Source organism: Periplaneta americana, chromosome 14, assembly GCF_040183065.1.
Source record: "Periplaneta americana isolate PAMFEO1 chromosome 14, P.americana_PAMFEO1_priV1, whole genome shotgun sequence".
NCBI lineage: Eukaryota > Metazoa > Arthropoda > Insecta > Blattodea > Blattidae > Periplaneta > Periplaneta americana.
Window position 1 is genome coordinate 152,616,509 of NC_091130.1, and position 24,675 is coordinate 152,641,183.

Consider the following 24,675-nt stretch of genomic DNA (forward strand, 5'->3'; position numbering starts at 1 on the left):
ATGGCATCCGGTAAATATCCAAAATTTGACTTAATATCCGTGACTTCTTTCTCGAATGTTTCATCATTTAGCAGTTCCTGGCGTATTTGAATCGCAGCCGCGTCATCGGTATCGAAAGACTGGACCACTTTCTTCACAGATTGGAGATGACGTGCGTAATAATTGCAAGCTTCTAACCATGACCCCCATCTCGTAGGAACTGGACATGGGGGAAGCGACAATTTAGGGAATTGTTTCCTGAATTTTGATACTTGATCTGGAGGTTTTACAAATATAGTCTTTCAATACTGTATTGTTAGTTGGTTTCACTTTCGGCATTGTACCTGCACTTCACTTCTCTGAACTGCAAACCTGCATGTTGAAGTTCTTATGCGACAACTGTCCCGTTCACCTGTTGTTGACGTGTAGAGACCTGCGAGTATGTCATGGAGGGGAGGACTTGGTATAAAGGGTTGTAAACAAATGACTGTGTAGATGCCAATACTAGCTTTTACTACTCCAAATTCCGTTCCCTAGTAATTACATAAAAATTCGGTCCCTAGTAATAATACAGGTTGAAAGTAAAATAATCTTGCAGATTTTTAGAGCGAATAGCTCACGTTACAAGTAACAAAAGAACTACAATACCGTATTGGTGGAAAATTTAATTTTCTCATAGAAAAGTTTTTTCCCCCACAATGTTTAACAGCCTCTGATTCGGTGACTATTGCGAGTATGATCGTCATTTTTGTCCATATCGATAGAAAATCTAATAAGGAATTATTTATTCCTCTGGCGTATTTCAATAGCATGGACGGTTTTCGGTTTTTAATATCAACTCTCGCTATCAGAATAAATTAGGGAGATTCCTTTTTAGAGTTAAAATTATATTGAAAGAGAAGGTAAAAGCTAAAACACAAGTGTTACAGATGTTGAGTATTTAGTACCTGGTCTAAAGCTATGAGGAATATACAATAGAATATCGAAATGTATTATCTTGACTAACAAAATAATAAAAAAGGAAAGAACATAATTACAAGAAACAAAGAAACAACACAAACGCAAGAACAAAAAAAAAAAGTATCACACTGGAATCTCTTCAAAAAAGCCTTATGGATAGTCTTCTTCTCTGTCTTTCAAGTGAAGCATTTAGTGTAGATTCCAGGCGCTTATCTGGTTCTACATAACTTAATTAAACGGTTCCTATGTCCTGTATGTTGCCTACATTCAAGGCAGTCCGAAAACTTATTGATTGCCCTTGTAGAGATCCAGAAACAAAATTTGGGCCACCTGAATTTTCCAAGTTCCAGTTATAATATACTGCGAATGTTTAGTGGCCCAAATGTTGTTTCTAGGTCTTTACATATCACGTACCATTATGGTGGCGGTAATATATTCATTGCTACGCACAACAGGTGAACAGTTCTAGGTTATTGTGTGGAAAGTACTGGGTGCCGGAAATTAAAACAAAGTCCTTAGTAATCTATTCTACTCATAGTACGCAATTTTATTGCTAAAGAAGAAATGGTGCCTCCTTTAGTCCAGTACTTCTGTAGAATTACCAAGAAAACTAAGGGTCGTATTCATAAACGAGACTTTGGCTGAAGACTTCCCAAAGTCGACTTTCGTAGTAAAGTTTGACTTTGTTAAAAGTCCTTTTCATAGACAATACTTCTGAGACTTTGACTTTCACTTCTGTAATTCGAGATTTGACGATCTTGTTCTAATGTTGGCAATCACAATCACTGCCTTCTAAATTAATGAAATTATTGAATAGCTGAAATAGAGTAGGCATTGCCACAATAAAAGCCGTCTTTTGAGTCTCAAATCAGTGAAACAATTGAACATCGGCAGACGTTAAGCGATTGTTGCGGCATTATATAATATTATTTCAATGTAAAATAATTGTGAAGACGTGAAAGATAAGAAGATGCCACCAATGACAGATTATGAAAGAGACATGCTACTAGAACTGGTGAAGACGTATAAAGAATACAATTAAATATACAAAATCAATATAATCAGCATTTTAATCATTGTTCATTATGAATTGATTAGTAGGCCGATATATAATATATTCAATGTAAAATAATTGTGAAGACGTGAAAGATAAGAAGATGCCACCAAAGACAGATTATGAAAGAGACATGCTACTAGAACTGGTGAAGACGTATAAAGAATACAATTAAATATACAAAATCAATATAATCAGCATTTTAATCATTGTTCATTATGAATTGATTAGTAGGCCGATATATAATATATTCAATGTAAAATAATTGTGAAGACGTGAAAGATAAGAAGATGCCACCAAAGACAGATTATGAAAGAGACATGCTACTAGAACTGGTGAAGACGTATAAAGAATACAATTAATATACAAAATCAATAGTAAACCATTAATCATTATACACATAGAGGAATATCGAAGTGGAATAAGAGTATTATTAATGGAACAGGTAATCCTCCTTTATTATTCTATTATTCATCAGTGCATGTTGAATCGTGGATATTATTTAATACGGTCCATTTTTCAAATCTGTACCTTGATTTGAATTCATTATCTCTATAGAATTTAATAGAGTTTTGTACATGTCTAATAATACCCGAGAAACATGAGGCGCTTCAATAATTTCCTGCATGTTACCAATCTTCTCGGCAAATATAACAATTTCCCAAATATCAGCCATTTTTCTTATGTCCACGAACGAAAGTCAAAGTCAAAGTCTAGATTTTTGGCGACTTCGAAGTAAAGTCACGATCGAAGTTTAATTTCGTCAAAGTGTCGACTGTGAATAGGAAAATGGCGACTTTGTACTGTCCAAAGTCAACTTTGGTCCAAAGTCTCGTCTATGAATACGACCCTTAATCACAATTGCTTATTGAAGAACGTAACCTTTGCATGGCACGCATACAGAAGTTTTCACAACAGCAGCAGGCCTACGAACTGCTGATCAGTATCACAAGTTTATACAAAGCGATCGTTACGACAAGTCTGAAGTGCGTACCTCCCTGTGCGTGTACGCAGGTCTACTCCTTGCCTTGTGGCGTCATATCGCATTAAGCAACGTCGTGACGAGGGGATTAAAACGAAAAGTAGAAAAAGTGATATCGCCATGCTAAGTGAAGGAAAGACGTCGTAAAAAGTTAGCACGATGCGGATATGAAACCATGCCCGACTGCGCGGCAAGCCCTTTGCATTATTCAGAGTCCAGAAAGTTACCGGGTAAGCACAAAGGATCACAGTTCCATACAATGCCGAAGTCGTACATATTCAAGTCACGTGGTGCGTTACAAATTTTATTGATGTCTAAAGGACGGTTTTCTGCTTCATCTTAAATTGGAAACTAAATTGAAGACGTGGATTCCAAAGTGCAGTGTCACTTTTTTAAACTGAACACAGTTTCTGAACTATTGTTTCACCTTGTATCAAAATCCTCTGATTGAAGTTCTAGCTGATATGTAGCCTGCCTCTAGTATCAGACAGTACATTTCAGAGGAAGAACAATTGTTTGTATGCTTCTGAAGTCTCATTAGTGTTACATTTAGCTAATCGGCGATGTATGCAATAGAGGGGGAAAGGAACTGGCCACCCTATTCCATTAACTCCTGGCCTAATTGCCTCATAAGTGGTGCTTTTTGGTATCACTTGTAAGGTTCAGATCTGTCTTTGGACAGTTGACTAAACAACAACTTGTATGAAAGTGACATTAACATAATATATCCTACAAGGTGCAGTCAGTATATTTCCGAACTGCTTACTTACTTACTACTTACTTACTGGTTTTTAAGGAACCCGGAGGTTCATTTCCGCCCACACATAAGCCCGCCATCAGTTCCTATCCTGTGCAAGATTAATCCACTCTCTATCATCATATCCCACCTCCCACAAATCCATTTTAATATTATCTTCCCATCTACGTCTCGGCCTCCCCAAAGGTCTTTTTCCCTCCGGCCTCCCAACTAACACTCTATATGCATTTCTGGATTCGCCCATACGTGCTACATGCCCTGCCCATCTCAAACGTCTGGATTTAATGTTCCTAATTATGTCAGCTGAAGAATACAATGCGTGCAGTTCTATGTTGTGTAACTTTCTCCATTCTCCTGTAACTTCATCCGTCTTAGCCCCAAATATTTTACTGGGAACTTTATTCTCAGACACCCTTAATCTCTGTTCCTTTCTCAAAGTGAGAGTCCAAACTTCACAACCATACAGAACAACCGGTAATATAACTGTTTTATGAATTCTAACTTTCAGATTTTTTGACAGCAGACTGGATGATAAAAGCTTCTCAACCGAATAATAATAGGCATTTCCCATATTTAGTCTGTGCTTAATTTCCTCCCGAGTATCGTTTATATTTGTTACTGTTGCTCCCAGGTATTTGAATTTTTCCACCGCTTCAAACGATAAATTTCCAATTTTTATATTTCCATTTCGTACAAAATTCTCGTCACGAGACATAATCATATACTTTGTCTTTTCGGGATTTACTTCCAACCCTATCGCTTTACTTGCTTCAAGTAAAATTCCCGTGTTTTCCCTAATCGTTTGTGGATTTTCTCCTAACATATTCACGTCATCCGCATAGACAAGCAGCTGATGTAACCCGTTCAATTCCAAACCCTATCTGTTATCCTGGACTTTCCTAATGGCATACTCTAGAGCAAAGTTAAAAAGTAAAGGTAGTATTGCATCTCCTTGCTTTAGCACACATCTGGCAGAAACTGATCTATATGAACTCTGCTGTACATTTCACTGAGACACATTTTAATTAATCGAACTAGTTTCTTGGGAATACCAAATTCAATAAGAATATCATATAAAACTTCTCTCTTAACCGAGTCATATGCCTTTTTGAAATCTATGAATAACTGATGCACTGTACCCTTATACTCCCATTTTTTCTCCATTGTCTGTCGAATACAAAATATCTGATCAATAGTTGTTCTATTACGCCTAAAACCACACTGATGATCCTCAATAATTTCATCTACATATGGAGTTAATGTTTTCAAAAGTATACTGGACAAAATTTTGTACGACGTCAACAAAAGTGATATTTCTGGAAAGTAAAAGAATACCTAAAAAAAAAAATGGAGGTACAACTAGGATACCGGCTTCCTTTGAATAATATTTGTAAAATTAAATTTAAGATATGTATTTTTGTTTTAGGAGGTGCGTTTTTGCTTTTTCATATTCTACTATATATTCACCCATATAATATGGCGATGCTCGTTTCATCTGTTAATTAGTTTTGTCAGATATTTTAACTTAGAGTTACGCAACACACTATGACGTAACGTTTAATTGATAGCTGACAGTACTCTCATAGCTTATTAGGATTTAGCCTACGCGTTGCAGCTCCAAAACCATTTCAATTACCTACAATCCTATAGAACATTCTGGAATCTCGTGATTCTCTATAACTTACAACATTTGTCCATTACGTCTCCTGTAGTTTGGGGGAGTGACAGACGTCTAGAAATGTTTGCTATGAGCAAATTTTACACACCAGAGAATTGAAACTGTAGTAAATGTAATAATATTACAGTTACAGTAAACAAATTCATATACATAAACTATTTTCTGCACAATTTACATGATATGAGTTATACTGTTCTACTTATAATGCTTTATACAGGGTGTATCTAAATTCATCAATCAAACTTCTAGGGATGATACAAGTGATCAAAACAAACTTCGAAAATCAATTATTGAATGGAAATACCATAAACTTTACTGTACTGTAAGGAATAAAGAATTCAGTTGTAATATTACATATGATACTCATTCCTCAATACCATTTCAATTTGTAATCATTTACAAAAACTATTCAGAAGTGCTGCAACGACATGTCGTACACGTTCAGACTCCAGGGATGTGCTGTAATAATAATAATAATAATAATAATAATAATAATAATAATAATAATAATAATAATAGTTTTATTTTCCCTGGCAGAGTTAAGGCCATCAGGTCTTCCCTTCCACTCAACCAGGATCAAATCACATACAGAAAAATACATATCGGTATACAAATATTAACTTCAAAATAATAATAAACATAATAAAGTAAAAAAGAGAGATTGAATGCATATATACAATCAGTATTAACTTTAAAATAATAATAATAATAATAAAAAATATATAGCGCCAGCAGCTGCAAGCACCCGAGCGACGAGCTCTTTCTTCGATTCAGTTGGAGTCTGGTACACCAGGCTTTTCAAGTGCTCCCACACACAAAAGTCGAATAGCGTGAAGTCGGGAAAACGAGGAGGGCATCCGATGGGTCCACCGCGTCCAATCCACTTGACTTTTGTGATTGGAGGGCACTTGAAGAGCCTGGAATCGAAGGAAGAGCTCGTCGTTCGGGTGCTTGTAGTTGCTGACGTTCTACAGCACATGCCTGGAGTCTTTGTACGTTTACAATAGGCAATAAAACGTCGTTACAGAGTTTATTTTACTGGTTTCGAGGAATGAGTTTCATAAGTAACATTACAACTGTATTCTTGATTTCCGGTACAGTTTCTGGTTTTGTCATTCAGTAATTAGTTTCTGATAGATGGTCATTTAATAAAATAGTTTGTTTTCGCCTCTTGTATCATACCTAGAGTTTTGAGTATTGAATTTAGATACACCCTGTATATTTCGTAAAGATTGAATTGAATTATATATCAGTTCACAAATTATTACTTTTTCTCATATGCTTTATCCCTTAAATATATCTGATTACATAAGAATATAGGCTACTTACCAGTCGTTAAAATTTAACCTCGTCTGTCCAGTATCATATGTGATAGCTTAGAAATTTATTCACGTCATCCATTATGCTCTTGTATAGGTACGTGGCCTGAGGTATCTTATTCTATACCAGGCCTGCAGAACTCGTAAGTAGGGGAAATATGACGTCAGCCTCACTCCACTTCTATTGGGGATGATCGACTTCCGCGTAGAGTTGTTTACATTCTCTGGCCGTCAAAGGTCCATCAGTGGCGGCATGTAATTTTCAAAAAGGATTGTAATAAATTCATTGTTTTTATAATGCGTTATCATGTTTCATGGTTTACAATTATGCTAGATTTCCTGTCGGTAGTTTCTTTGAGATTTCTTTGCACCTAGCCTGCTTTCGATTTTCGAAAAATTTCCTCCTATCATCACCTACGAAAACATAAATTTATAGGATTTAAATAATGATCCTTGAAATTCACTATTAATTTCAATTCAAAATGAACACAACGAGTGACGTCCTTAATTTTACAGTATATAAATAAATAATCAATATACAGTTCGTAATAATAAATTTACCCGAAAGTTTGTGCATTCCATAATTCTTAATATGGGATTTGTTGAAATGTGGTTTCAGTAAAAATATCTCTAAACTCTGTCCCTCCCCTTTATTAAAACCTGATCAGAAGGTCACGATTATGAATCAATATCTCTGGCCCACTCTTACTTATCCCTTACAGTGTGCTCCACTCTACCAAATCAAAACCAAATTTCTTAATGATTTAGATAAAGTTACCAGAGGAGCATGCAAAGAGCTTATTGGTCTTCCTCATGACTGCCCAGACGGAATGCTCTACTCCCCTAAAAAATATCGTGGTCTTTCGTTAATGAAAGCATCTTGGGAAGCTTATGTGCAACACATAAATATCTGTAACACTCTTCTTCGTGTTGATGACTCCCATCTCCACAATGTTAGGGACCTTGTAAGCGAAAAAGCTTCTGCTCTGTCAAAATTGAATATCACAGCTATTGATGCTATCAACTGGTCAGGTCGTAAAATTTCGTAAACACTTAAGAAATGACGCATTCCAAACTTGGACAAACCATACCTTGCGTGGTAAAGGGGTTATTGTTTATAGTGATCTCCCCAAGGCTAACTCATGGGTAAGCAATCGAAAGGGCTTATCTTCCTCAGAATGGACCAATGCTTTAAAAATGTCAAGCAATATTTCGGCGGTTCGCGCAATACCGAGCAGAACTCTAAGCACAACCCGCTGCCGTCATCCAGACTGTAGTGAGCTTGAAACACTTGGACACGTGCTTGGACAATGCCCCAAAGGCGAGCTGCTGATCAATGCTAGACATCATCGTGTACGACATGCTTTGGCGACATCGTTAAAAACTTTAAATTGGGAGATTCATGAGGAAGTACATTGTGTATCATCAGATGGTTCTTTTAGACGGGCAGACATTATTGCTATCAACGGACGCTTAAAACGGGCTCTTGTTCTTGACCCTACTATCCGTTTCGAAAGAAACCTAAATCAGGCCACCGAAGTTGATATTGAGAAGAAGTCCATATATGAACCTTGTCTGCCGTATCTTTCTCAAAAGTACAACGTCCCTCTTAAACAATGGTCCGTCATTGGTTTGCTGTTTGGCAGTAGAGGTTCAATCACAAAATTCACGTGGAATTATCTTAAGGAACTTCACATTCCTTTTGATTATGTAATGTCTATTCTTATAAATATTATCAAGGATTCTCTTCAAATATTACATCATCATCTCTATTTCAATTAATCAACTTATATTTGCCTTCAACAATTAACTTTCTTTTTTCTTTAATGTATCACATCACATTATATTGTACATGTTTATTGTATTCAGGACCCTTGTGGTCTCTCAAAATTCTTTTAGCTGATGTCTATAATTTTTATAAATGTATTAATAATGCGCATTCAGTAAAGTGAAATACAGGTTTAAAAAATGTAAATTACATGTACTGCGCTTTTCTCTTGTTATTATAACAGAAATACGTTTTCATTATCTGCTGAAATCATAATTTAATTTAAACATTTTATAGTATAATTACAGATAACCTGATTAGTACATTAATTAAATGGACAATTGTTATGAAGGAGTGTCATTTTCTTTAGATACAATGGACATGGAATTAGAAGATGTAGATGTGGAAGTAGGATTTCGCACTTACAATGGATTCATGCTCATCGATTTACGTGGAATCAGTTGGCGACACTGACTAAACAAAAGAACGATCATACCATAAATTGAAAGTGATAAATCAAGCTGGAGAAATTATCGCGATTTGTGACTGTGATTAGTTGGAATTCAAAATTTCATTACATTTCATTGGCCGAAAGTGGAATGAGTCATATAAACAAAGTAGTCTTTGTAATATAATATACTGGATACAGCTAGATGTCAATATATTTGAAAATCTTTAATGTGTGCTTTTATAGGATTTCATTTTGTATTTCTGTTCAAATTTTTAAATGTTTAATAAACATTATTCTCAAATGTTAACCTTATCAAATATATAAGAAGTTGCTAACTGAAGTGAACCAGATTTTCAATATATTATTACTGTTTATACAGGAACATCATTTTATTTTTACTTCAATTTTTATTGTACCTGAGTTTTTTTAATGTACTTCACTCCCACCCCTTCTTCTAATGAAGTTCCAACTGTCCTCCACACAGAACCAAGGCCGCGTATAGTAAACTGTACTGAATAAGTATAGTACGTTCCAAAAATATGTTCGCATTTTCCAGTAACGAAAGAGCTTTCAATATTGAATCATATTTTCGCACAGTTACTGCCGTGCGTTTGCCTACGTCGCATCCCTATTCCACCCACCTGCTTCTGCTCGCCCCTCTGTAAAAGTTAGTGGCTGGGCTGTCTTAGTTCTTTTCTGAAAACATTAGTTTCTGTTAGTAATTGGACGTGTACGTAAAATTATACGACTGTTTAAAATAACTTAAATAAAAGGGCCTCGTTAAATAATTGACTGTCACGTGATTTCCTTCCTTTCTACGATCCTGCGGCATAACCACTTGGACGGAAGTAGATAGCATGTCTGAGTAATTTTATCTGTGCGGGTCGGACAGAAGTAAAGATTGAATTTACAGTACGTAAGGTAGGCCTACTCTTTCATAGAGTAGGTACAGAATTATTTCAACATGAGTTATTAGTACGAAGAACGAAACTGGTAATTGGAATTAGATGCGATAGTCTATAGTGCGATACTATGCACAAAAGAACTGAAGCCTGTATCGAAATGAACGGCCACCATTTTCAAAAATGTGTTTAAATATCCATATTATGATTATTTTTCAATTTAACTTCATTCTCTATATTATATCGATACACTGCATAATGAATACGTCCGAATGGATAACTCAGTTCGTGAGTAAAAATACTTACTGTTAATACTGTACTGTATTTTGATTAAACAAAAACCTAATGAGAATTATCAAATTCAAAATTGCGATATTTCCTAGTTTACGTAAATGGATGAACTACTTTTCTTCCCTCCTATACCTAGTAAAGTGATTTGTTTGTATATTACGCCAGTATCATCGAACTCCAGTCGTGGAAGGGGGTAGCAAACGGTGTTTCCGGTTCTCAACCGTTAATGCAAAGGTATAGCCAGGTTAATATTAGAAATTTTAGTAAAAATAAAATGTCGCTGTACATTTTTACAATACCATTTGCTACTTTTGATACACTCTGGTACCATCTTACAAGAATATGAGTGACATTATCTTTTGGCTTATCTCTCTCTTTATCAGGCGTTTCGCCCGAAACCTTGTCCAAGTATTTCGTGGTTTTGACGTAAGCTCTTTGTTGAATGTTGCCGGAAATCCCCACTCTGTAGAAACACTTGTTGCAGGTTTCACAAAAAGGAAGCAGGAGATAAGAAAGTTATGAATACCGAAGGAGCAAGACAGAAAATGTGACGTAGCACAACAATCAACAGCTGCTGCCACCTACACCAGAAGTGTAAACTTAAACACCTCCCTCAGCTACATCTGGTGACAACAGAAGAAGACAGCTACAGTTTCAAACGCTCAAAGATGCAGTGAATTATAATTCCTATATGTATTCTTCACCACTTCTACTTTCGTATCTGTTAAGAATCTTTTTAAATTATTGTCAGGTAACTGACTTTATCATTCTTAAAATTGCTGTGAATGTATTAAATCAAATATTGAAAATATGTGATATTTCTACGAACTAATGTCAATATTTGTGAAATCTTATCTAATACGAAAAGAAGGTCATAAATTGAATAATAACTTGACTTTCCAAGATATCGGAAATTCTTTCCGTAATTGTAGTATATAATAAATAGACTACATGACTACAAAGTTTATTTTAAAAATAATTTACTTTAACTCATTTTATGATATTCTACACGAGATTTGCAATTTATGCAGATACTAGAGATAACTTTTGAAGTTTGATGTTTTATGTTATGTCTACCTCTCGAAATTCTAAGTGTGCCCGTAAGCATTGACTTTATGAAGACATAAGATGCAGTGTTTTAATAACATAACCGTAACAGTTGTGATCATCAGATCTTTATTCTTACGTCAACTTTATTAACATTGTTCGGTGTTAATTTCCCGTAACTAAAGGTTTTATGAGCACATATCAAGATACTTAATGGAAAAGCGAGGTCAGTGCTACACTTTTAGTCAATACTGCATAATATTCTCGGAGTTGTGCTTTGTTTTGTGTAGTTCTCAATGTTTTCGTTGTCAGAAGAGATAAATTTGAATGTAAAACATTGATCTTAAATAGACATTGTGACAGTGAAAAACAAAAGTTTTAAGTGCTTGAAGAAACGCTGAATTTAATCGCGTTATACGAGAGAAAAGCAAGTAACGAACCGAGACTCTGAAATCGGCTGAACAGCGTTATGTTTATAAGAGAAACTATTTCATATTCTGCATGACATATTTGAATTCAACAAGATTAAATGAACTTTTCGTGTGAATATAAAATTAATCATCTACACATAACTGAAAATTGAAAGTTTTAAATTAAAATTGTCAATGATTATGCTCTTTAACTCAGTGGTTTTCAAAAAAAGTCTGTGATAATAGGATAAAATGGGACCAAATTTTTGTGTACTGAGATACCGTAGGAAATTTTGTAATTTTCTATGTTCTGACAGGTGATGAAGTTATTTTACATTTCAATTGAAACCTTAAGCTCAATTTTATGTAAGTGAACAGCAAATCAATACATGTTTAGTGAGGAAGAATAATGTGTTTAATGGTTCAGTGTTACCTTTGATAAATCTACAAAATTCATGGTGTAAACTTTCACTTGTATGTTGATATTTTTACGGAATTGACTGACATTCAAATGGCCAAATGATTAATTCATATGTGACGTGATTTTTTACAAAAATTCTAAGAAACTTCCGTCATCTACTTGCAGTGCAAATTAATACATATTTGGGAATTAATTGAGCTGTGACAATCCTACATTTATGACATACGATAATATATTAAGAATACAAAATTCTGGAAAAGGCAATTAGAATTTCTTGAACTTTCTTTCTGAATATTAACTAGAAATAATGATTGTGATTTCTGTGTATTAAGTGTGGTCACCAAAAATGTGGCTTTATCAAATTCAACCTTTTGATTTCAAATTATAAAAGTGTGCTTCACGACGTGTTTTTTTATATTGAATTTCAAACATTGATTCTGCAGACAAATTCTGTGTTTATTTCGAAGAAATCTGTGCTTCGTTTTTTTGCGAACTAGCTGCCGATATGACTTCTAAGCGTATATAAATGGTAAATGGCCGTAAAACCGCCACATTTAGAATAGCTGCAGCCTGTCGGCCATGCTTGTGACGTCACATGTCGCGTGAGTGTTACCCTTGCTTCATGTCTCGCAACACGCTGCTGGTACCCAAGAAGACGTCCATGTGCAAGTCAGGGTCGTCCCTGGACCTGACAGCCCTGGACAAGGAGGAGGTCGCCCGCCAAACGCCCCGCGAGGGCAAGCTTCGCCGTGTGTTCACCACGCATGCGCGGAGACGCTCCACGCGCAAGAAAGAGCTGGTGCCGGGGTTCAACCTCAGCCACATGATGAAAGAGCCCCTGCGAGTGGTGCACTCCGTCCCGCTCAGCTTCCCGCATGGGTGAGTAGCCTCATTACAGTTTCAAACTGAACTTGTTCAAAAAGTACGATGAATGTTTTCCCCATTGATGAAATCTGTTGTACGTTTCAAACCCCGACAAGAATACTAAAGATTATAGTTTTATACTGAATTTAATTACTTTAATTTTTATAATATTCAATCAATTAGTGCCATGAGGTACTTGAATTATCTCACTAAAGTGTAGCGATTCATTACCAACTGCGTAATTTCCTAGAATCGATGGATGACGTCGCGAACGTTTTATAAGCTATATACTGGATATACAGAGTGATTCACGAGGAAAGGTAAAAAATTAAGAATGTGAATTCTGAAGTCATTCTGAGTGAAACAGTTCATGTGAATATAGGTCCATTTTCGAACGGTTACGGAGATATGGCTCTTTGATTTCACAAAAACTTCTGAGATTCCATTGTACTAACTCGTATTTAGAGACAGATAGGGGACAAATTTAAAGTTTATATTCACGTATGCATACACACCTAATATTCTTGAAGTGGGGTCGATGTTTTCGCGCGTTTTCAAAGGTACCTCCTCCTGCTTCAATGCACTGTTGCGCTCGGGCGTGAATCGCGCTGGTTGCTCGGGAGAGTTGCACGTGGCTGTCTTTATGCCGCATCCAAAATAGGTCGATTAGCGCTTCTCCCGTTTCCTCGTTCCTTTGCTATACCAAGTCTTTCATCCAACCCCATAGACAGTAAGTACTCTTCGATATGGTACCCTTCTGTTCGGAAAGCGTCGTTCATATTCAGCGACGGCATGCAAGGAACTTCCATCGCACAAACCATAAACATACACAATATCAGCGTATTCTGTAGTAGAAAATTTATAAGGCATCTTGAAAAAACACAACTTAACACTTCCGATAACTGTACCTGTATAACTACTGTACTGTAGGTAGCTGACTGAACTGCTGTGAACCGATAAGTGATAGCGTATTTGTTGTGACATTTGTAATACCCCACCACCCGGTTTGTTTCTCTTCTCTTATCTACATCGCTCACAATACAGATTCCAATGTTACGTCATTCATCGGTGATTTTGTCTCACGTCAGCAGCATATGGTAACGTCTGATTCACATTGGGGCGAGACGTTTTACCAAAAAAAAAATGCATCTAGCTCCGCCATCGTTCGAAAACGGACCTATGTTCATGTGAACTTTTTTACTCAAAATGGCCTAAGATATCGTATCATAATTTTTTACCTTTCCTCGTGAATCACTCTCTATATGGGATGAATGTAATATAATCGCGGTTTTTTCTTAATTTTATGAAAACTACAGCCATATATACAAATTTACAAAATTTTAGGGGGCTACGCCCCCTGGACTCCCAAAAATTCACGTTCACACATCGATAGTAGAGAATAACCTACGTGGAAATTACATCATAGTTTCTATCGTTTCTATGAAATCATCCGAACTGAATAGACAAATCGTTTGATGAATTTTCTATGAAGTGAAACTAAAAAGCCTGGTATATTTCAGCCACCTGATATTTTATAAACTTCCTCCTATATATAGCATTGTTATCTAAGTACTGTTTCTTAAACGAGTTTCAGAACCTTCGTCAGTTGTTGTAGCGATTGATTACTAACTGTGTAATTTCCTAGAATCGATGGAAGGGCATGAAGTTACTGATGACGTCGCGAACGTTTTTATAAGCTATACAATGGCTATATTGGTTATTAATGTAATTTAGTCGCGGTTTTTTATTCTTAATTTTATGAAAACCACAGCCATGTATACATATTTTCAAAATTTTAGGGGGCTACGCCACCTTGACTCCCAAAAATTCACGTTCACACATTGGTAGTACGAAATAACCCACGTGGAAATTACATAATAATTTCCATCGTTTCTATGAAGTCACCCGAACTGAAGACAAATCGCTTGATTGAATATTCTATGAAGTGAAACTACAAAGCCTGATGTATTTCAGCCACCTGATATTTTATACTTCCTCCTATATATAGCATTGTTATCTAAGTACTGTTTCTTAAACGAGTTTCAGAACCTTCGTCAGTTGTTGTAGCGATTGATTACCAACTGCGTAATTTCCTCGAATCGATGGAAGGAACGTTTTTATAAGCTATATAGTGGATATATTGGTTATTAATGTAATTTAGTCGCGGTTTTTCTTAATTTTATGAAAACTACAGCAATGTAATTTATACTAATTTTACAAAAAAATAGGGGGCTATGACCCCTTGACTCCCAAAAATTCACGTTCACACTTCATTCATTCATTCATTCATTCATTCATTCATTCATTCATTCATTCATTCATTTATTTTATTCCATAGATCTTACATGAGCAATGAAGCTTTAAGATGTGGAACAAGTCAAAATTTTACAATATTACAATTACAATTTTTACAAATTTTTATAGTTTTACAATTTAGTAATTTTCTACAATTTTTACAATTTTGTGCAATGTTTTACAATATTTTGGCGAGATGTAGTGAGATGAGGTGAGGTCCAAGGATTCGCCAAAATATTACACGGCATTTGCCTTTTGTTTGGGGAAACCTCGGAAAAACCCAACCAGGTAATCAAATCAAAGGGGGGTAATCAAATCAAAGGGGTTGATGCCATAGACTCCCCATAGACCATCCGGCTTCAGTCCCACGGCTGTAGTAGGAAATAACCCACGTGGAAATTACATCATAGTGTCCATCGTTTCTATACATTTTTTTTTTTTAGTAGGATATTTTACGACGCTGTATCAACAGCTTAGGTTATTTAGCGTCTGAATGAGAGATCAACGTGATAATGCCGGTGAAATGAGTCTGGGGTCCAGCACTGAAAGTTACCTAGCATTTGCTCATATTGGGTTTAGGGAAAACCCCGGAAAAACCTCAACCAGATAACTTGTCCCAACCGGGAATCGAACCCGGGCCACCTGGTTTCGCGGCCAGACGCGCTAGCCGTTACTCCACAGATGTGGACCCATCATTTCTATGAAATCACCAGAACTGAAGACAAATCGTTTGATTGCATTTTCTATTAATTCAAACTACAAAGCCTGATGTATTTCAGCCATCTGATAGTTGATACTTCCTCCTATACAGAGTGTCTCTAAATTAGACCGACAAAATTAGAGAGCAGATAAATAACCTTCGTGGAAGCATATTTTGTTAAGGAACCCATGGGCTCAGTAGATTTACTGACATGTAAAAGAAGTTCTTCGGGACAAAATTCCGGCATATCGGCGATGCTGATATAACCTCGACACTTGCGAGCGTCGTTAAATGAAACATAATTAAAAATTAGAGACGATGCCAGGGTTATATGAGGGCGGCAATGAACCTCCGGGTTCCTTAAAAGCCATTTGTATGTTTTATTTACTTATTTTTATGCTCATATTCTTATTTCGACTAAGTCCAGGGGATTTGTTTCTTTTTTTTTTTAATTGGGTTATTTTACGACGCTGTATCAATATCTAGGTTATTTGCGTCTGAATGATATGAAGGTGATAATGCCGGTGAAATGAGTCCGGGGTCCAGCACCGAAAGTTACCCAGCATTTGCTCGTATTGGGTTGAGGGAAAACCCCGGAAAAAACCTCAACCAGGTAACTTGCCCCGATCGGGATTCTAACCCGGGCCACCTGGTTTCGCAGCCAGACGCCCTGACCGTTACTCCTCAGGTGTGGACGGGATTTGTTTCTTCGCCATACATTGCGTAATACGTGATTTGACTGGACGAGAAATTAGATTGTGCTATTGTACACACTGTAGAACAAATGTAGTAGTTACTGTAGTTATTCATTGAATACTTTAAAGGATCCGTAATCATATCTTTAAGCTCATAGCAGTCACACTTATTCATGTCAGCTAATTGCGGAACGAAATTAGATCAGCAACAACAAGTTTGTGGTCAGAATGAGTGAAGCGTGAATGAACAGAATTAGCTCAAAGCGCCGAATTGAATTAGTGTTTGTTTTCCTTCTGCACGTGATGGACTGATAATTATATACCTTGCCAAACGGAAGGAAAAATTTAACTTCTTAAAGATTGCTCTTCTTCCTCTGGGATCCGTTTTGTTCAGTGCTCGTTAAGGAATCTCTTGCTTTCAATGTCCGAAGTCGTGGAAATTGAAGACCAGAATTTTTGTGAAGAATGTCTGCTTGAAGAATCCAATTACTTTTCAGAATATTCAAGGTAAGACGATTTCGTACTCAAATATCGATGACAGTTGTATCTAATTTTTATAAATTGAAAGTAGAAAAGAAAGGTCATGAGAAACTTTTGGTATTTGCACTTTTGGGTCGATAAAATAATAATAATAATAATAATAATAATAATAATAATAATAATAATAATAATAATAATAATAATAATAATAATAATAATAATATGGGTAATATTCTTAGTCTAATGGCAATAGGGTAGAGTAGCATAAATCGCACCGCTTCCTAAATGGCACCACTGCTAAATTGAAACAAGTTACTGTAGTAGTGCGGCATCTAGTGGTATTGTTACAATCTACCATATGAACTTCCACCATGTCACTTGATTTCTGCCACTTCTTTGTGTCAGCAACGTGATGATATTGTATCTAATATAATCGCTCAGGTGGATGTATATTTAGCTAACATTTTGTAACTAAATAACGGATTTGTATGCAAAGGAATTCATAATCTTAAGATGTTATTGGTTTAAAGAAATATTAAAGAACATTTAACTTAGTAGGATTTTCGAACATGTGGTGACTATAGGCTAGAATGAAGGAAATAATAACTTATGACGTAGTTTCTCAATTCGCACCACTTTGTAGGTGCCTAATTCGCACCGGAGCGATATGAGCAACTGTAGCAATTCTAGTCGTACAAAAGAAGGCCCAAAAATGTTAACTGAACGAGGAATGCATCAGGTAGGTGCAATATCAAGTGGTGAAAAGGGCGTTAATACAACAAGTGTGTGTTGTACAAGCGCACCAGTTATTTTGTGCCACCTATGATAATTTTTAAACGTCAAACAGTGTATCCTACATTATCAGCTGGTGCTCCTCCAGGATCGTTATTTGTTTGCTCTGATTCAGATTACATCAACAGTGAACTATTTGTCGAATAGCTCAAACATTTTATTTTCCACTCAAACCTGTCACAGAAAAAAGTGCTGCTTCTATATGTCCACCTATACGACCCATTCCAAAAATTTAGAAGCTAGATTATCTCGGGAAAATGGTATGCTCCTGTTTCAGCTTCCTCGTCATAATACTCAGAGGCCCAGCCTTTAGATGTTTCTATCTCCAAACCATTTCAGACAGCTAAATCGTGAAGCAGTTCTTAGGTGGCTTCGAGATAATCGTGGAGAAAAGGTGACGCAGTTTACAGTCTGAACTGTCTGGTGAAGCACACGGCAAATGTGTAACAACAAAAAACGCACTCAGACAGTTTAAATGTTAGGTAATTTTATGCTCTACTGTTTCAATTTCATTTGAAGATGTGTTACTCTCTTTCATTAATTTCAATATACTTGTAATTTGCATTTATTACATTATTCATATTAAATACTGTTCAATATGTTCAATATTGAAAACTTTCCTTCATACTGTTCCCTGCAGATAAAGAGGTGCGATTTAAGAAACTATGGGTGCTATTTAGGAAACTAGTTGCCTAAATGGCACCACTGACAAGTGTTTCGAAAATGTCATTTTAATTAAAAAATATTAAATCAAATTCAATGATTCTTATTTGCATGAAAGGTAAATGTTCTGGGAAAGTATCTCTATAAAGGAATGCAGAAAAAACTGTATTGTTCAATAAAAATTATAAATGCTAAAGTGGTGCGATATAGGCAACCTTACCCTACTATAATTCTCTCCGTAATGGGTGCGGACTCCCTTGAGTTGATCTCGCTTTAGGGAATTGGGACACGATGCATGTCTCTCGGGTCCGATGGGTAAGGACCCATTTCCAGGGCTACGGGCGAGTAGACAGTGCTCAACGATGGTGATAGAGGTAGTCTGTCTATGCCAGTTTATAACCATTTTGCACCAGCGAGTCAGCGAAAGAGAGGGGAAAATTTCGTGGATCGAGGATACGAACTGAACATACAAAATACCTCCACTCAGCATTTAATTTTTTAAACCTATACGTTCCCCTCTCTTTACATAGGACACTGCTGTCCTGTTGCTGTATGTCTTTATTTTATTGCGTTATTTTACGACGCTGTATCAACATCTAGGTTATTTAGCGTCTAAATGAAATGAAGGTGATAATGCCAGTGAAATGAGTCCGGGGTCCATCACCGAAAGTTACCCGGCATTTGCTCGTATTGGGTTGAGGGAAAACCTCGGAAAAAACCTCAACCAGGTAACTTGCCCCGACCGGGATTCGAACCCGGGCCACCTGGTTTCGCGGCCAGACGCGCTGACCGTTACTCCACAGGTGTGGACTGCTCTATGTTAGAGATCATGTTTTCAAATCGTGTGCGTACCGTCATTTCTGCATAACACAATGCATTATCAATCTTAATTTAATTCATCCTACTTGCTTTGATGACGGGAAAGAAGAAGTTGTGGTTTGAATTAGAACCACTTTCAATTAGCATGAAGTCAACAGTTTTATGGAAATAAAAATATTCTGTACATCACAATATCGAGATCTTTGACGCAATCAGTTGTTGATTAATGTAAAATTATAATCACAATTATTATTAACTTAATCATTTGTTTTAAAACAATAATAAAGACTTTATGTGCCAGTTTCTAATTATTGTCAACTGTAAGAAAATTAGAGAAGAATAAAAAGTGTATATAGTTATTTGTGGACTGGGAAAAGGCATTTGACAAAGTGAATTGGAAGAAACTTGTGGGGATCGTGAAGAAAATAGGTGTAGATTGGAAAGAGAGGAGGCTGTTCAGTAATCTTTATATGAAGTAACGAGTTAAAGTCAGGATATGAGAAGAAATGTAAGAAAGAAGCGAGATACGGAAAGGAATACGTCAAGGATGCCTTTTACAAACTACCCTGTTCAACATCTATTTCAACTGTTTTCAGAACACGGGAGGGATTATAGTAGGCGGAAGAAGAATGAACAGCATGAAAGTTTCTGAAGATATGATATTAGCAGAAGAGATGATACTAAGGGTTATGCTACTGGAGCTGAATGACAACTGTGAGCAGTATGGGATGAAGATAAATGCAAATAAGACGAAGACCATGGCGATAGGAAGAAAAATAAAGAAGGTAAATGTGCGAATTCAAAATGAGGCAGTAGAGCAAGTGGACAGCTTCAAATACTTAGGGTGTACTATAAGCAGTAACATTGGCTGCTGCGAGGAAGTCAAAAGGAGGATAGCAATGGCCAAGGAAGTTTTTAATAGAAAAAGGAGCATCTTCTGCGGACCTCTGGAAAAATAACTAAGGAAAAGATTAGTGAAAATATTCTGCACATCACAATATCGAGGTCTTTGATGCAATCATTTGTTCATTCATATAATAATAGCCACAATTTTTATAAACTTAATCAGTAGTTTAAAAACAATACTTAATACTTTATGTACAGGAAGTTTTCGTCTATAATGTCGAACTAGTCTACTATTGAACAAGAAGGGCTGTATAACAGTTTTCATTATGTTCTGATAAATAATAGTTTCTGAGAATATGGTACCAGACGAAAAATATATATATATATATATATATATATATATATATATATATATATATATGTTTCAAAAATACGGGGCATAATTTCAGGTATGTATTTCCCACACGTAGACAATCAAAATAGTTCATTACAACATGTGTCCGGAAATGCTATATTTCCGAGTTATGGCCTTCACAACATTGAAATTCACCGGAACGTTTTTCTTTCCGCAGGTCGTTGCCGTCAAAGGAGACATTAAGAGGGCACTCTGACAGTTCATTCCGAGGCGAAGGTTACATTCAGTGTTGTGTAGGCGTTAGACTGTGCGACATGTATTCAAATCAAACAGACTTACGGGGCAGGCGTACACAAACTTCCTGGAAAACACCATACCTCATGTTTTAGAAGACACTCCACTGATCAATCGTCAACACATTCACTTCTTGCATGATGGCGCTCCTGCGCACTTCAGTCGTACGGCTCGCCGGTACTTGGATCGAAGGTTTGCTGATCGATGGATAGGTAGGTGGCCCAATTGCTTGGCCTCCACGCTCACCTGATCTGAACCCTCTCGATTTCTACTTGTGGGGCCCATTTAAAATCATTGGTTTATTCGTCTCCGGTGCCTGATTTGGAATCCCTTCGGAATCGAATTGTGGCATGTTCTGAGGACATACGCAATACTCCTGGAGTTTGGGATCGTGTTCGCAGGTCAATGAGACATCGATGTGAGATCTGTATTCAAGCAGGAGGTGGACATTTTGAACATCTTCTGTAATGACAACGACCTGCGGAAAGAAAAACGTTCCGGTGAATTTCAATGTTGTGAAGGCCATAACTCGGAAATGAAGCATTTCCGGACACATGTTGTAATGAACTATTTTGATTTTCTACATGTGGGAAATACATACCTGAAATTATGCCCCGTATTTTTTAAACATCCTGTATATACACACATTATGGCTCCAGTTTCTAATTATTGTCAACTGAATGAAAAAATAGAGAAGAATAAAAAGTGTACAAAATATCTGTAGACTTGAAAAATGTATTTGATAAAGTAGATTGGAAGAAACTTACGAGGCTCCTGAAAAAGTTGGTGTGAATTGGAAAGAAAGGACGCTGTTATATATTATTTATATGAAAGAACGAGTCAAGGTCAGGATGTGTATGTTTATGTGTATGTATTTATTCACACTGCAAATGGGTATATACCCGGTGGCAGTGGTAACTAATTACACTCAATAATGACAATTAATAATAAACACAACTAATAAAGAACAATAATTAATAATAATGATAAATAATAATAATAATAACAATAATAATAATAATAATAATAATATTAATAATAACAAGGAACATCCTAAATTAAATGAAGCATGATCACCTAAAATAACATTTAAAGTAAATCTAATTTGTATCTTAACCCTAAGTTCGAACTAAGACCCACGAGTGTGATAGGTTCATACCTGCACAAGTACCTTTCGGCACTACACTTATTTCGCTGTCAACTCACTCACTGCACTGATTCTACCTGATTTCACTAACACTTCTAACCATTTCACTGTTCAATACTTTGCACAGCTACTTCACTGACACCAACACACTTCACTTACACAATAGACTTCACTGACACTACACACTTCACTGACACGACACACTTCCTCACTGATAGAACACTTCAAATAACAAGATATCAATTACACCCTTTAAATATAATAATAATAATAATAATAATAATAATAATAATAATAATAATAATAATAGTTTATTTTAACTGACAGAGTTAAGGCCATTCGGCCTTCTCTTCCACTCAAGCAGTATGATAGAAAATTACTACAATGCTATTAATATAACATAATTAATACAATACAATACAAAACAATGCAATACTACAATACAATACAATATAATACATAATTAATACAATTACAATGACAATTCTTTCCATCTTCACAACACCAATAAAATAATTATATAGTAATAATAATAATAATAATAATAATAATAATAATAATAATAATAATAATAATAGTAATAGAATGTATAATATACTACCTTCTATTAGTAAAGTCCTTAAGCCTATTTTTAAATACATTTTTGGTTGTTGGTAAAGCCTTTAGTAAGTCTGCAGGTAAAACATTCCATTCCCTGATAGTACGATTGAGAAAAGAAAACTTTCCAGTGTCCGTCCTCTGTCTTCTTTCCCTCAATTTATATGAGTGGTCGTTCCTTGAAGAGTAATTTGGCGGCTGCAACCTATTTTTTATTTCTCTCCAGGCAGGCTCACCTCTGTATGTTTTGAACAGTGCGCATAATCGAATTCGCGTTCTCCGGTCCGTGAGTGTGTCCCATTTTAATGGTGAAATATTACGACAACGCTTGAGAGAGATAGGAGAAGAAATATAAGAAGGAAGCAAAATACGGAGAGAATACGTCAAGGATGCCCTTTACAAACTTCCTTGTTCAACATCTACTTACAGGATTCAGTGAAGAACTGTTTTCAGAACATGGGAGGGGTGATAGTAAGAAGAAGATGAAGAATAAAGTGCATAAGATTTGCTGATGTTACGGCGCTGTTATTACAACAGATGATACTAAGGGAGATGCTGTTGAAGCTACATGACAGCTGTGAGCAGTATGGGATGAAGATAAATGCAAATAAAACCAAGGCCATGGTTATTGGAAGAAAAATAAAGAAGGTAAATGTGCGAATTCTTAATGAGGCAGTAGAGCAAGTGGACAGCTTCAAATACTTGGGGTGTACTACAAGCAGTAACATGAGCTGCTGCCAGGAAGTCAAAAAGAGGATAGCAATGGCAAAGGAAGTTTTTAATAGGAAAAGGAGCATCTTCTTCGGACCTCTGGAAAAATAACTAAGGAAGAGACTAGTGAAGTGCTTTGTGTGGAGTGTGGTATTGTAGGGGGGGGCAGAAACATGGACATTACGACGAAGTGAAGAGAAGCGACTAGAAGCATTTGAAATGTGGATATAGAGAAGAATGGAACGTGTGAAATGGACAGACAGATTAAGAAACGAAGCTGTGTTGGAAAGAGTGAGTGAAGAAAGAATGATTCTGAAACTGATCAGGAAGAGAAAAACGAATTGTCTGGGTCACTGCCTGAGAAGTAACTACCTACCGAAGGATACGCTGGAATGAATGGTGAACGGGAGGAGAGTTCGGGGCACAAGAAGGGTTCAGATGATAGACGACATTGAGATATATGGATCATATGCGGAGATTAAAATGAAGTTAGAAAGTAGAAAATATTGCAATGAAAGACCTGCCCTTCGGCAAAAAAACTATGAACGAACGAAAGAAAATTATATTAGTTCCTTATTACTTCAGGCATGTCAATTGATGCCCACAGGAGCAAGCGCGCGCTTTAGAGCCCAGGAGAGCCTGAGCGCTTTACAGCGGAAAGGAAAGAGACAGACGAAAGAGGTGGTATATGCCGCTTGGTCGAGCTATATTCAAGGATGGCCAGCACTGATTCAATAGATAAAGGGAAGAGAACTTATTAAAACTGTACCCATGTTAATTTTTAGATTTGCCTGAGAAGTATAAGTGCATTAAAAGAATGTAAGTTTTAATTTTAATGCTCATTTCTCCCAAGTTTGATTTTTTTTATTCAAAAGAAATATTTTCTCAACTTTTCGTATAGAAAAGTGAAATTTTCAGATATAGGCCTATTTATTTAGTAACCTTACAGAATGTTTTCGTAAATCTAATATACCGTATATACGTATTATTGGAGATAGTGTATTGAAAATTTCGAAAATATTCGCATGGAAAATTAATGCCTATAAGAAAATGAATTAACATAGCAACTACTGTTACATCATAAGCAAAAGATACGTGCCCATGTGTTCTAAAAATGTCAGCTCTATAGCTTCAGCACATTTCCAGAAAATAATTTAATAGTCTGATGATAGGAAGTTGCTCACAAATATCACCTTAAAAGCATAATGCGATAAGAGTTTTGTTATGTAATATTAGTTACACTTAAAACAGATACAGTACCTAGGTAACTTTGCTTTGTACTGTAATATTGTTTTGATTAGTTTACTGATTACTTCTGTAAGGCTAAAGATACCATCAATATCAGTTCCAACTTATCATGTCATACTCAATCTCTTTCTTTGGAATATCACTTTCTTT

The 24,675-nt window shown here is 36.1% G+C and overlaps 1 protein-coding gene across 3 annotated transcripts in view; it reads left to right on the forward strand.

Annotated features, from left to right (window-relative positions):
* The window catches only part of LOC138713870 (GTPase-activating Rap/Ran-GAP domain-like protein 3), an 878,969-nt gene that overhangs the window by 246,711 nt on the left and 607,583 nt on the right, over positions 1-24,675 (forward strand). For 2 of the 3 annotated variants that reach the window (XM_069846337.1, XM_069846338.1), the window contains exon 2: positions 10,626-12,898. In XM_069846337.1, coding sequence (XP_069702438.1) covers positions 12,615-12,898 — 284 coding nt within the window. In that variant the 5' untranslated portion in view covers positions 10,626-12,614. Of the gene's footprint in view, positions 1-10,625; positions 12,899-16,960; positions 17,081-24,675 lie in introns of those variants that run through there. The other variant, XM_069846343.1, reaches the window with a different exon arrangement.